This window comes from Seriola lalandi, unplaced genomic scaffold (genome assembly GCF_002814215.2).
Source record: "Seriola lalandi dorsalis isolate HSWRI2012SDOR001 ecotype SW California unplaced genomic scaffold, Sedor1 jcf7180002054795, whole genome shotgun sequence".
Classification (NCBI taxonomy): domain Eukaryota; kingdom Metazoa; phylum Chordata; class Actinopteri; order Carangiformes; family Carangidae; genus Seriola; species Seriola lalandi.
In genome coordinates this window covers 1935549-1950893 of record NW_019525348.1, presented here as the reverse complement: position 1 = coordinate 1950893, position 15345 = coordinate 1935549, and the positions used below count along the sequence as shown (strand labels likewise).

Below are 15345 nucleotides of genomic sequence, written 5' to 3'. Positions count from 1 at the left end.
ATTTACCCCGACACTTCACCAGTTCCAACAAACATATCAGGAAAGTAAAGAGCTGCAGCCAGAAACAATGAGCATTAATGCTGCTGAAGTGCATCACAGAGAACTGCATGCACCGTCTAAGGAAGTAATAAATAACATTATAATGATGGTGACGACCACTCGGTGAAATGAATGCGTTCCAACTGGGCAGTCACTCAAGAATTCACCTAACAGCGTGAATACAGAAGTGTATATTCTTTACTGGCCGGTTGTTCTACCCCTAACTTACAGAAAACTGACAGTTTAATGGTGATATTCTGTCTTTCGCACGTCTACACGCCATGAGCAGAACTTTTTTTACATACGTCGTGGAAATGCTGTCTTTGTGATGCATTACAATGTCCCCCATCTGACTGAAAGTGGAGTGATTTAAATCTGAGCTTTCGGATCATCAGCACAAACTGACTGAAACATACAGAAGTGGCAGCTAATGCTGCGATATGAATTTAAAAAACATAATAACAGGCAACAAGACAATACATACTTTTGATGGAAGGTGATCATTTTTAGATTTACAATAAAAATTAATTTTATTTTTTCATTTTTACAAAATCAAAATAGTTGATGGCTGCATAAGAGATAGGGTTTTTCTGGTGTTTTTTTTTCCGGAGAAGATCAGATAAATAAAAAAAACAAAACAACGTCTAATACCATCTTCACATATTCCTATATTGCTGCCAGGACACAGTATTGTGACATATCTTAAAGGGGCCACACACCTTCAGTACACCCACATAGGTGTTGTCACTTATTTGTCTAATTGGACCGTGGACGTGTCCGTGGAGAACTGGATGTTCCACAGACCATTCTCACTACAGAAGATTTGACTTGGCCTCGCAGGAAAAGCACAGTGCCTGTTAAATGAGCCACTGAGTCAGAAGCACAATACCAGGGCCGGCAGTCAGAGCTCAGCTATTATCACCTTCACCTGTGTACTTCCTGCAATCACATTCCAAAATGTCTGCTGGGCCTTTAAGCAACTGCTAAGCATGAAATCATTTTTTCGCAACATGGAAATTCCTCTCTCTTGTTGTGAACTGTTATGGCTTAATAGGCACTTGATTGGTTAAGGAGCGTCATCAATGGACAGATTCCAAACCTAAGCTTTTTCAGTGCAGCTTTAAACCATGTAGCTTCTTGATGTTATATCAACAACTTTCCTGATGGTTTGATTATCGATTGATTTGTTTGATGTGTTTCCTGTGCAGCTCTACAAAGATCATAGGAGGAGCAGTGAAAATGTTTCCCATAAGTCCTCAGACAGTGATGTCAGTGACGTGTCAGCCATCTCTCGAACCAGCAGTGCCTCTCGCATCAGTAGCACCAGCTACATGTCCATCCAGTCAGAGAGACCCCGGGGACGCTTCAGGTATACACACACACACACACACAAAAACACACTGAATGCCCATGTTTGCATATAAACTTAGTTTTGAATGACATCATGTGATTGATTTTGTAACTCGTGAATGATCAGCCGGGCCATGCGCGCAACGGGCCGCCACATGCTGAAGAGTACCAGCGTGAGTGGTGAGATCTACGGCATGGAGCACGCCGATGGCAGCCAATCAGACACAGCGCTGGGGAGCCTGGGGAGCGGGATCAAGAAGCGGCGCTCGAGCCTAAGCCAACGTGTTGTTGCCATCCTACCATCCAGACGCAGCCGGAGTACCTCGCAACTCAGCCAGACAGGTCAGGGAGCACACTGACTGACTGAGTCGGATACAAACACACACTTAGAGAGATAAAGAAACACAAGCACAAATAAGCAAGTAGAATCAGAGACATCCTGGGTGAAGTTCTACCTTTGACTGATCTATAATCTGTTGTTATCAGCACTGTGCGTCTCTGGTATCCAACCGGAAATCTGACTCCCTCCAGCACTGTGACTTCCTGTCATGCATCACAAAGGCAGATCTCTAAACACATATCTACTGAACACTCACTTATTAACCACAATGTAATAAACAGTAATGTAGAAAAATAAATTACATAGAATAGAGTAGAACATAGAATAGAAAGGTATTACATAGAAATAGAATTGCCTCTTATCTTAGCCTAAACTACTTGATATAACCACCCATAGACAGTGAAAGTTGTTGTGTGTATCATTTCATCTAAGAATCTCTTATCATAATCATTTTTAGGACATTAGTGTAATTACTGTGAATAAATAATACTGCTGCCAAGGAGACCGGCCGCCTCTAACAGCATCTAGTCTGTTTATATTGTGCTGCTGCCCTCCAGAGTCTTTGCCTTTGGCAGATGATGGACAACAGAAAAAGATTAATATAAAATGCTTATTATTTTCTGCAAAGCTGAAGCAGCTTGTTTTGTGGGAAAGGTGATTTTTATAAACTTTTTGTTGAAACTACTATATGTACATTTTTTAGGTGAGTACAGCATATTCAAATCATTCTAACGGCACATGCCTTTTTGGGGGAAATGAGACAATCACAGGATGTAGTCGTGGCTGTAGATGTCAGTGTCTTTTTTGATACTACCACTGGGGGGCACCAAAGTCAGACAGTTTCAAATTCTACTGCTGAGGGAAATTGTAACAGGTGTGCATGAGGGTGTGAGGAGTCAGGTGACTGGGACAGGAGGGAGAATCACCTGTTGGCACCTGGTGGCTGGATGGAGAAATGGCAGGAGACATTGGAAGAATGGCCAAAAAAGGACTGGGGCAGGAGTCATGACAAACTGGTGTAGCTGGGTGTGGTTAGATGTAAGATATAACCGCACCCAGCAGTGATGTCACACTGTACTGACACACCCTGTTGTACACTTCCACATCACTGCAGCACGGGGAGAAGTTGTTGGATCCCTGTTGGAACGTTTTTTAAATCGTCTCATTAAGATCAATTTCACATGGTGCACATGCTCAGATGCTACCTCTAATCTTTGCTGTTGAGTATTTGGCCTATAGTGGGCGCCAAAGATTAGAAAAGTTTATATCTCATTATTGTTTTTTCTGAAACTGAAAACACCTGATTTCTGGTCATTTTGCTGAACATTCAAATTTCCTCTGTGTTGATTCTGGTAATACTGTTGGGGTAAATCCAGAGGGGGTGTCACTCCTCCACTGGATCCCTTGACTCCCACTGTTGTGGACTGGGTGTTAGAGACATAAGAGGCCGCTAAAATAATTCATATTTTCCTGTAGTCACAGTGTCGTACTGATCACCAGCACAATAATTGATAATGGTTAATTTTTCCAGGTCATTAAGTCATTCACTGGTTACTAATTTGAGAATAATAATGTTTAGAGTCCATTGCTGTCATCACAATCTGTCTCATCTCATGGTGTAGTGATCTATACACACGTTCTTTGACAACAAAGTCACTAATTTAAATCCAGCTCGGTAATTTTATGTGAGCGTCTTGTTGGCTCTTGTCGTATTGTGCATATATGTGTGTTTGAAGCCCACTCATCACTTTCTTATACCAAGAAATCACAACTACTGTGGAGTTTACATTTCTATCATGAATTAATATTACGTAGTAATTTATTTTAATGTCAGACAGACCATTTTAAGAACTTCCCTCGACTACGCTCTGATCATCAATATTTATCAAGTATGGCCGCTGGTCAAAGGGGGTCTAAATCACACACACACACACACACACACACACACACACAGACATACGCCCACACACATATGGATATTGTACATAGAGACTTCAGCGCAGATAGACAAGAACCACTAGGTAACATGAATTAACACGGTAAACACATTCATACAGGTTTACGGGTGTATCCAGTGTTGCTGTTGTTTCTGATGTTGTTGTTTATGGGCTTTGTTGTTGTTGTGTGTGTTATTTCAGAAGCGGCGGGTAAGGCGGTGGACAGACAGAAAGGTAAAGCAATAGTTAGACAGACAGACAGACAATCAGTCAGACAATCAGTCAGACACTGTAAGACAAGAAGAAAAGTAAATTGTAAGTAAGATGATTTCAGGTGATGCTCATGAAGACTTATAGATGCATAATAATCCTAAACAGCATGCTATTATATATGAGGAAAAACATTTACAAGGTTACATCATTTCAATAGCAGCTGTTAGATGTACATTGTATTGAGTAATGTTATAGAATAAGTTCATTCATAAGTTTTAAGAGACACACGTGCAGACAGGATAGACCAAACTCAGGCAGACAGGAAGCCACAGAGAGAATCAGTTGAAGAGAAGCTTTGTTAGATAAGACAGAAATCCCCAGCATCTCCAGCCCTTCCTGAACTCTGTCTCTGGTACGCTTCCTGACTCCACCCTCTCCTCTCACCTTTATGTTTCAAGGCTGGTTCAGTTCTACAAGAAGCCCGGCTGTGTCATACATTATTGTCTCAGTAGTTCACAGTGTTGGGGACTACGTTCTGTATCTGCCTTTTATTAAGCACTTTTTTTTAATTTCAGTAAAATCTCAACAGACGTCAAGTGTTCATGATAAAAACAGCAGGCTTTTAAAAAGAGCTGAACTCTGCCTTTATTGTTGGATGTACACTGTCTTCAGTCTTCTTCAGTTTTACCTTTACATTCCTGCTAAACATTCAAGGTACAAGCAGATTGACCGGTGACCTCACCTCCCTAAATAAGTAATTTAACACTAAAAAACTCCAATTAAACATGGTCATCTCAACAAAGCTGTATCCTAGCAACCTGAAGATATGAATGTATTTGTTGTGTATTTTATTTATTATATGTTCAGATTTTTAAAGATGTTGGTGAGGTCACCGTGGGATATTAATTTGCATGGATTGACCTGCTCAGTCTATAGTTATCAGGCTTGTCAGAGTTGATACAAAAAGTATGATTGGTAAAAGAGTCAACTCATCCTTCAAAAACTTGCAACCTAGTATTAAATTTCTAATCACGGTTTTGGGAAGGTGTGACATGAGATGCCTGATAACTGACGACCGTCTGGGTTTAAATCTCACATAAAGACCGGTGGCTTAACGCCTCTTCTCTGTGTTTGCCACAGAGACGCAAACGGGTAAGAAGGCGGGTAAGGGCGGCAGCAGCAGCATCCAGAGGAGCGTGGAGACGGGCATGGCGGTGGAGTATCCACGGGGAGGCTCAGCCATGAACCGGCAGGCCAGCAGAGAGTCCACTGATGGCAGCATGAACAGCTACAGCTCTGAGGGGAAGTACGTGCACACAATCTACAGCATATGAACTACATGTGAACAAACAGTCGATTGTCTGTCCCAAGGTGCATTAAGTGATTGTGTTTGATTCCATCATGCACACTGCACTTGCCTAAAGTTGGAGAACTCGCATGACACAGATTAAAAAAGAGATATCCTAACTATTAGTCCGTAATACAGCTCAAACTCCACAAACACTGAATTCAACTTTTCCCAAAATGCAACCAAAAGTTTTATTAGATCTTCCCCGCCTGAGAAACCTGCTTTCACACTCCACGCCCCTGACGGAAAACAATTAGAAAACACTGAAACTTTAACATCTACAGCTTAATGAAGTCACTTTCTGATATAACTTCATTAAGCTCTGAACCATAGCCAATATAACCCTGATGACATCACCAGACACTGCACTGTGCTGTGCTGTATAGTGTGGAGAAGTCAGGGAATCATTTTTGTTTGTGTGTGTGTGTGTGTGTGTGTGTGTGTGTCAGTCTGATCTTCTCAGGGATGCGGTTGGGTGCCGACAGTCAGTTCAGTGACTTCCTGGATGGTTTAGGTCCTGGTCAGCTGGTGGGCCGGCAAACATTGGCAACACCTGCCATGGGTGAGTGACAGCTCCGGGTCTACAGCACATTTTATACGCAACATTTACATATTTGATTTGCAGAAAAAAATTGCATAATTGCATAATCAGTTTTTGTATGTTAACATGAATCTCCTATTTGTACAGGTGATGTCCAGATTGGTTTGATGGATAAGAAAGGCCAGCTTGAAGTGGAGGTGATCAGGGCACGAGGCCTTACCCCCAAACCAGGCTCCAAATCCCTCCCAGGTAAAACACACTCACTCATATCTGTAAGCGTTTGATGACACAGCGAAAGTCAAATTCAGCCTGATGCAACCTGAACTCATGAGATTCACTTGTTTTACTCAGACCTACGTAAATATCAAATTCAAACACATGCCCAACCCAACAAAGTGCCTCCCTCTTCCTCTTCCCCCCACTCTCTCTGCTCTCCCTATCTCCCTTTATGTCTCCTCCTGACCTCCCTCTTTCTATCTGTCCTTCCTCTTCCTCTTATTTTACTCCTTCTTAACCCCACCCCTCCATCCCCAGCTCCCTACGTCAAGGTGTACCTGCTGGATAATGGAACTTGTAAAGCCAAAAAGAAAACCAAGATTGCACGAAAGACTCTGGAGCCTCTCTACCAGCAGCACCTGCTCTTTGAGGAGAGTCCCCAGGGCAAGGTGCTTCAGGTAATATTCTGTGTGTGTGTGTGTGTGTGTGTGTGTGTGTGTGTGTGTGTGTGTGTGTGTGTGTGTTTCTGTGGGCGTCTGGGAAGGTGTAACTAGTAACAAAAAAATCACTACTCACTTTCTAATGAGAATGTCCAATAAAAAACTGAATAAAAAACTTATTCTGATTAATGTCGTGCAATAGTGAAAGCCACCACATTAGTTCTATAATTGTCTCTATAGCAGAGCTGTAGACTTGGACTTGAGGTTTGATCAACTAAAGACATGCCTTGAGACTTACCAGTAAAAAACACTCAGATTCAAAGGATTTTTGCTATTGCTACATAGCTAACGTTAGCATTAGCATCTGTTTGCTTGCCAGTCTAGAAGAAATGATTCACTCGATGCTCACTAGTTTAACCCATATGTACCATTCCCTGCTCCAGGTGATAGTCTGGGGCGACTACGGACGATTGGACCACAAATGTTTCATGGGTGTAGCACAGATCCTATTGGAGGACCTGGACCTCTCAAGCACGGTTATTGGCTGGTACAAACTGTTTCCGCCATCCTCATTGGTGGACCCTACATTAGCTCCACTCACGCGACTGGCATCTCAGACGTCATTGGACAGCTCAGGACCGCCGCCAGGCGTTCGGTCCTAGTGACCGGATGGCGGCCGCAAACCCTCCTCCTCCCCCAAATATCCCTTAAATGACGAAATAATGGACCACAGCTCCTGGACCACAGCTGAGCAAAAGGGCGAGAACCCCGCCCCCGAGAACGACACCAAGAAGCCCTCGGTCAACCAATGAAAAGCCAGATGGAGAGACAGGGAATGAGAGAGAGAAAGAGAGAGAGGGAGAGACAGAACTAGCCAATCAAAGCTTAGCTGGAGTCTGACAATCATGTCTCACACCTTCCCTCTTCTTCCTCCTTACACCTTTTTGTTCTCAGAGCTTTGCTTTCTTTGTTTTCTCCTCCGACAGCAGCAGTAGAGCTTTCTGTCCAACATTCTTCACTTCTCTCTACTGTTTCTTCCTTTTCTTTGTTCTTACTCTCTTGTGCAGCCCCTATCAGAGCACTCGATCCAAGTGGAGTCCTCCACCCAGTAGCGCCCCAGCCAATCAGAGTAGAGCTTACTGTAAGGTCACGGGGATGAGTAGTCTAAACAATGTGTGGGAGTTAGTAGCAAACTGACGCAGATGTACTGCCACATATAGGTTGGTTGTCGTCCCTACCAGTGTTACCATGGTAACTTGAAGCAGATGAGCGCGAGGGGCAGCGGTTTGGCACAGTTTGATAACGTCTTAAGGTGAAGGGAGGCCGCACAAGCACGTGCACATTCTTAGCCTTGTTGTGAGATATGAAAGCAAGCACAAGAAGAGCTTGACTCCTTTATTGGGACAAACAAAAAACTTTGCTCTTTGTCTAATCAAAGAGGAAACAAAATAGAGGCCAAATTAACAATTTGCTTTTTTTTTTTAATTGTTTTTATTTGGAATCATTTTTTACGTCTTTGTTTTGCCTAGAGTTCAGAATGGTACCATAAGGTGCAGACTCCCTCTGTGTACGTGTATGTTTGGTTTTCGAGCGATGGTGCGCCAAAGGCCGACGATAAAGGTCAGGTCACATTCGCCCGAACACCTTTCACCCGATCCTCACCCCTTTACCCCGTCTCTCCCCGTTCCTAAACCCTCAAACTCCCCCTGCAGGAGGGAGCAGCATGACTCGGGGATGCCCCGCCCCCGGCCCCAAGCTGCATGCACGTTTCTTTTGTTCCGTTTGTTTCGTTTTTTTGTTTTGTTCTCTATACTTTTTTGTAGAATCGAAGACGAGACAAATTAACGAACAATTCTCAAAAAACAAAAACAGAAAAAAAGACTAGACTATGTGTGTTAGTTCCACATACTTTTAGGCCAGCTTGTATGTTGCATGTTCTTGTACAGTTTGCTCGTACTGAATATGAATACAAACCGAGAAAAGCCAAGCCATCCCCGCCCCCTAACAAGGAGCGGACCAGTGGGGGGAGGGGGTCAACTCCACCCGGGCCACGCCTACCACTCTGGGTCTAAATATCCATATTAGGAAGTCTCCGGAAAAAGTTCTTTTGTTTCCGTTTTTCTTTGAACCCTTTGAACAACAGTGCTGTTCTGTAGTACTGAGCATACTCGAGCCCCCGGTGTATCTGAGGATGTAGGTGTCTAAACTGTAGTTTACGACAGTCGGGGCTAGAGACAGAGATAGAGAATGTGTGTATAACAGCTAAATGTATATGAAGTATCATTATGAGTTTGACAGAAATGATAAAGATATAGATATATGAATATAAAAAGAGTGTATTTGACTGTACACCCGTCACCAACACACACACATGCACACCTTGTACATACAAATCAGGATGAGCGGCTTAAACTTAAAGATATGAACTAACAAAAAAAAAAAAAAAAACATTGCTGACACAAACATTCCTGGTCTTGTTGAGGGGAGTTTGCGTCCTATTGATGCGCTCGGGCTGCTGAGCGGCACCGAGCCACAAGGGGGCGCTATAATAGGCCTTTATTTTTGTCCCAGCTGAAGAAAATTAGCAGAACCAATTAGAGCAAAGTTTACTTTCTTCTCCTTGAATCCCCCTTTCCCCCGTTTATTATTACCATTGGTTTGGACTGGACTTCTAAAACCAAGGAGAAATCTGGTTTTGCAGACATATTTTGCGGATGTTTCTGTTGAAACCCTTGGCGGTGTGGCCGACTGCCCTTTCCTTTGTCAGTATTACTCCAGGGATACTGATTGTTTACAGCCCATGGCTCCCCACTCCCATACCACGATTCTAGACAAAAGACGAAGTATTCACTGCAACAGTTCTTGTTTGTATAACAGATGTGGCTCTACTGATGTGTATGTTTTATATTCAAGAGTTCATTTTTATTATTTACAAATAAAAGACTGTGTGGAAGAAGATCATGGCTTTTTCAAACAGAGTGGTCTCAAGTTATTGTGAAGCAGGTGACTCCAGAGCCTCATTTAACGTGGAGAATGTGGCTGTGACCTTTTATTTTTCGCTGGTGTTCATAGTAACACATACAAACCCTTTACCATTATGAACTTGCCATTTTCCAGCTTGTTCTTGGATCCACATGTTATGACTGAAGGTAAGAAAGATGATTCAGTGGAAAATGATTTGCAGTATTTCCTGTCTTGTTTTCCCACCATTCACACAAAGTTACATGTAAATGTGCTGGACCTTTATCCCCGCTCAGCAACAACTCCAATCATTCAGTAGGTGTGTATTGCTGTTGGTTAAAGGTCCATATTTTACACTGCTCCTGTGTTTTATTTGAAGTGTTGATCCATAAGAAGATATATTTGTGGTTCATCTCAGTGTAGTTTTACATCTCCTCTCTCAGGCTTCTCTCTGGAGCTCTAGTAACAACAGGTTGGTGAGCCAATCAGAGGACAGGAGACTCTGAGCCTCTCTTCTGATTGACTTCTTTGAGTGATCTATGAAAAAATATAGCAGATTTCAAGTAAACACTCAGAGAACCAAATCCTGCAAGGTTAGATGGTGGGTCTAGGTGGGCGGGGCTTTGGGTATGGCTGAGGGAGGTGACGGCTTTGTTGTGACATCACAAAAGTTTCAGAAGTGGTTCAAATCGAATAGAGAAAGGAGTCTCAAGAAAGCAGTGTTAAAGTAACAGGATAAAGTTTGCATGAGGTGCAATACACAATTATTCATTTGTATGATATTGCTTAACCTTTGGCTTTTAGGTTGAAAACACTTTGTATATGACACATCAAGGTGAGTAATATTACATTGGTTGAAGTTGTATGATGAAAGGATTGGATATGTTTCTGAAAATTATCCTCTGCTGATAATTTAATGTTATGATAACTGACTCCAGGTGATAGTGAACAGTTTTTCATTTACTGGCTCTACATTTGTGCTAGTCCTCAGTCATATTTAGTTTCCATTTAAATTTAGACTGATCCTTGTTGCTGTCATCCCAGACTTCCACTGCCACCTTGTGGTGTGACTAGGGATAACTAATTTCTGTAATACCTTTACTGTACATGTAGTGTGTACTGTAAAATTGTGTTCCAGGCCAAGAAATCTGTTAAAATTTTATATACAGATCAGTATGTTCCAGACAAACCGAATGTTTTGAATAGTTCAACACACCACAGTGAGGTGTAGATAACCTCTCCCCATCCACGTCGAGCCGTCACAGAAAAATGAACCAAATCTCAGCTTGTTCCTCACATTTTTAATTCCTTCACATTTTCTTTCCTTTTTTGTTGTTGTTGATATTGATTAATAGCCTCAATGTTACGAGACAAAAAAAACTGTATACAACAATGTAAAGCATGTACTGACACATGATCCATATTTGCATAGAAGTGCATTATTACTTATACACACATGGTGTACAGAATAACAGGACTCCTAAGGCTCATGAATGGTAAATTATTAAAGCATAGAAAAAGAGAGAGTGGAAATGTAAAAACATGAAGCAGGGATAGAAGTGATTTCATTACGTCTTTTCCTTTAATCAAGTGACACAACAACATGTTGAGTAGCTTATTCGTTGCATAATGAGCACAGAAAGTCAGGAAGAATTTTCTCAGACTAAGTCATTTACTCACTCAGCATTTTTCTCTGCAATTGAGAATCAGTCATATCAAAAAACATTTAATTAGTCATATAATCTGCATCATGAAGGGAAAAATCTTCAAACTTGCAGAATATGCTGAAAGATACTTTAAAAACCAGTGGCAGGAAAGTATTTTCCACACTGGAACCTTTTTTTTTTATTTCAAACTACCTGAGGTTGTGATCTGCTCGTACTGAAAAGGAAGTACAAGTGTTCAATAAGTGACACATTTTATGAACCTTAATGACATTCCTTTTTTTTTTTTTTTGTGACAAATGACTGACCAATCCTCCAGCGACCAATGCAAAACACATTTAATGTGCATTTAGTGCAAAACCTGTTTCCATAATCAACCAGTTGTAGCTATCCAGTGAATTACAGCTCGTTTAAATATGTGAAACAATGTGTAATAACTGATACTTCAAATGATTCGTGGAGGGAAACTTTGTCTTGTATACAACAGGGGTTTTAACTACCAGTTTAAAGCAGTGTATGAGCTTCATTTGCTTCAAATTTGATGTGTGTGTGTGTGTGTGTGTGTGTGTGTGTGTGTGTGTGTGTCACAGTATTCAGGTAGGTCTATACTTTTCAGCGTTTAAAGTTGTTTGTGTCATATCCCATGGTGTTTATATGTGACATTTAATATTATTTTGTTCTTATATAACCTAAACATGTGTAAGATGGCGACATAAAATATAAACTGTTCAGGTTCAACTTCAACTTTATTATCCCTCAGAGGAAACACACACACAGAGCCCTGCAACAAAAAATACATATAAACATATAATGTGAAAGATAAACCACCACACAAGCTCACATAGTATACCATGTACATTAAGTGACAGAATATCAATGATGTGAAGTATAGCCTCCATCATCAATCAGTGGTTAAAAACATCATCGTCATGAGAAACATGATGCAAACATCTTTAGTGCCATCTTGTGGTGAACGGAGTGAACTGAATTACCCACCCCTTACAGGTTTTGTTTAATTGATCCCTATGACGGGTATATCCTTGTGTTGACAAATGATTTAGATGACAAACTGAAAATGGCAGTTAAATAATAACGACAAAAGTCCAAAAACTGAACTTTAAATGATCAAGATCTGCTTATGCAAAAATACTTAGGCCTTTCCTAACAAGGCCTTGTCTGTAAACTATGTATGTACAGTACTGTATGTATTATGCCTCTATGAATACATTCACGGTGGTATTTAAAACCTACTAATCCTTCAAAATACAAAGCAAGCAGCTTAGACATAGCATGCAAACAGGGCTCAGACTTTTTAGATTGTGTGCTACCTTTATTTCACAGTGTGATACAAGTGAGTATTTAATGGCTATTTATTCATATTTTACTTAAAATAAAAAGACCCATCCTCATATGATCCCAATCAGATTAAGTTTCATATCTTTGGGAGGATCGAAACCTGATGGCTCTGTTGTAAAGTCCCATTCATTTGAAATCATTTTGGTTGGGCTTTTAATGTCTTCTGAACTGGACTATGACTCTTCAGATGCACAAATAAGCAACGCAAATCATCTCCATTCGTGAATTCAGTTTACAGATTACAGAATGACTGAGAAGAATTGTATCTTGTACCAGAATTGATTTTTTTATCTAGTATATTAGGAATATTGTATTGATTTGCAGTGACGCCCATATTGGTTTTTTACTAACATATCAGAGTTGTCAGAGTAGCCCACTTCTGAAATGATGAAGACTCCTCCTCACCAGTCTGGAAATCCTGATGTGAAAATGAATTTGATTACTCTCAGTTCCAGTGGAGAGATTTAATGTCCCGTAGAGATGTTTCAAAGTGATTGTTGTCTCCGGTGATCAGTCGTGGGGACACGATGACTTTTTTTTTGGCATGGAAATGGTCACATTCAATGACGCTGAAGTGTCAGAACAAAAATTTATGAACTGAAAAGTAAAATGTTCATCATTGCCAAACTGTTACTTGATTGTCATTCCTAAAACTTTCCCCTGACATCTAGACTTTGGTAAGACTTTCAGCCATGGGAGGAGGTGTTCGTCCTTGGACATTTCTTGGGTTTAGTCGACACTAATGTCTCCCACACAAAACTTTGCTAAAATGTTCTACATTCGCCTATATTAACCTATATAGTAGTGTTTGTGGTAACTGTCATTTGTGACCAATTTCCCTCTGGTCACACCTTCCCATGACTTCCTGTCACTGAAGTGCTCTTACAGCAGGTTTGGAGTGGGCTACTCTTTAGTACTCAGTAATGAGCTCATTGCACTTCATGGTTCTTTTTACTCCCAGAATCATGACATACAGTGAAGTGTGTCGTGTTAATGTTGAGTGGCAAAGCTTAAAGGAGACTGAAACTCTGAAACTTCCTGTGCCCAGTCTCTTTTTGCTTGTTCTTGGTTTCGTCTGAATCATTTCTATTATTTTATTGTTTTTGACATGTAGGTCTATTTTATCTGCAAAGCATGTTTTACTTTTATTTTGAAAAGTAGGTTACTAAAGGTTTGCCTTAATCAGTGGCAGGTGCCCGTTCTTTGCTCTGGTATTAGACATAGCCCATCCTAAAATGTTACTTATGCTTTTAACTGCAATAATGTTGCAATCTAAAGCACATGAATCTCTTCAAGTTAAAATCTGTATCTTTTCCACATTAAAATATCTATAAACAACTAGACCAATGTTCTATATGTTATGGAGTTGTGTTCTTACATTATCACAAATGTTTCTAGCAATTATCAAACCAGAGAAACACAATGATTTTATTGGTTGCCTGTGAAAGACATCCTATCCACTATGTGCATGCGTCAGCGTTGTGTTTTTCTGCCAGAAACTCAAGATTGACTTTTATCTATTTTAAGCCACATGCACTTTTTACACCTTGGTGGTTTTTAACTATATATTTTAGTCATCGGACGTCTGGATCTGAAGTTATCAGAGCAACAAGCTGAGGAAATGTTAGACAGCTCAGCTCCCAGCTGCTGGAGACGTCCTGTCCTGTGTCACTGAAGAGCGTCGGTGAGTCACTGATTTTTTAAGTGAAACTGCTTCATGGGTGTTTCTACAGGTTTTAATCCCCTGTTGTGTTTGTTATGGAGAGGAGGACACCTCTGTGGATAATTCAGCTGCTGGTAAAAACCTGCTGAACGTCTGGTTCATAAGTTATCAGAGAAACAATCAGAACAAAGGTTAGCATCAATCTCAGCTCCAACTCTTCCCTGAGTCTCTGTCCTCTGTACAGCGTCGCTCAAACACTGACTTTAAATGTCAAACTGCTTTATTCTGTGTTTTTAATGGTTAGAATCACCAGGTCTGTTTGGTTTTTCATGAACCACCGACACCGCAGGAATCCAAACCGGGAGGAGCTTACAGTAATGGTGGTGAAGACAACAACCATGATCCCTATTTCATGACTTCACCCGACATCGTCTTTTCTTATTGTTTTGATTGAGAGACCCCTTGAGGCAGAAGTTACACACTGTGAGTTTAATCCTCATTTTAGAACGATGCAGCGTCTCTAACTGGGAGGCTCATGAGGAAGACGTTAATTCATCTGGAGCGATTTGTTATGAATGAAAACAAACAGTAACTAGAGAGGATCTTACTATGGGATCACACCAGCACACCAACATGCTCACCTTCAGTCTTAGGAGTCCTCAGTAGTCATGGGTTGCACCACACCCCTCTTTGAGCTCAGCCTTCATTTTGATCTCAACTACACATCTGTAAAGTTTCCTGACTGTATCTTGCAGGTTGTGACAACATCTGTCCACAGACATAAAAACACCCGCTTAAGTACTGAAAACCACCCCTGTGGTAGTTGCATGATCACACACACACACACACACACACACACACACACACACACACACACACACACACACACAAGGTGAAAACAATAGGCCACCAGGCAACAACCTTACTTATAATTGATCACTTATGATAATCACATGTTGTCAGTCATCAGCTGATCAGCTCCACTCAGGCTCAGGAGTCAGCTGATATGAGATGCAGCTACTTGAGGCCTGGTGACGTGACGCCGCTGGTTAACTAACTAACTAACTAACTAACTAACTAACTAACTAACTAACAGGCTGAATGAAACAGAAGGGTGTCATGTCACAATAGATTTGTTATGCCCCCCCCTTCTGTGTTAATGGTTTGAGAGGCCCCCTGGTCTGACTGTGCGGCAGCGCTTCAGAGCCCATTAGAAACTCGCTTCAGTCATTACCGCAGTATTCCCCCGTCCGGCCCCACCACCCCAACCCACCCCA

General features: G+C 41.3%; 1 protein-coding gene across 4 annotated transcripts in view; it reads left to right on the top strand.

Annotated features, from left to right (window-relative positions):
• The window catches only part of rims1a (regulating synaptic membrane exocytosis 1a), a 107864-nt gene extending 98466 nt beyond the window's left edge, over positions 1-9398 (top strand). For 3 of the 4 annotated variants that reach the window (XM_087179142.1, XM_087179140.1, XM_087179143.1), the window contains 8 exons: positions 1248-1408; positions 1517-1731; positions 3868-3900; positions 5020-5185; positions 5677-5789; positions 5916-6017; positions 6303-6442; positions 6868-9398. In XM_087179142.1, the coding sequence (XP_087035268.1) occupies positions 1248-1408; positions 1517-1731; positions 3868-3900; positions 5020-5185; positions 5677-5789; positions 5916-6017; positions 6303-6442; positions 6868-7086 (1149 nt within the window). In that variant the 3' untranslated portion in view covers positions 7087-9398. The remainder of the gene's footprint in view (positions 1-1247; positions 1409-1516; positions 1732-3867; positions 3901-5019; positions 5186-5676; positions 5790-5915; positions 6018-6302; positions 6443-6867) is intronic. The other variant, XM_087179141.1, reaches the window with a different exon arrangement.
• Positions 9399-15345: the final 5947 nt, after the last annotated feature.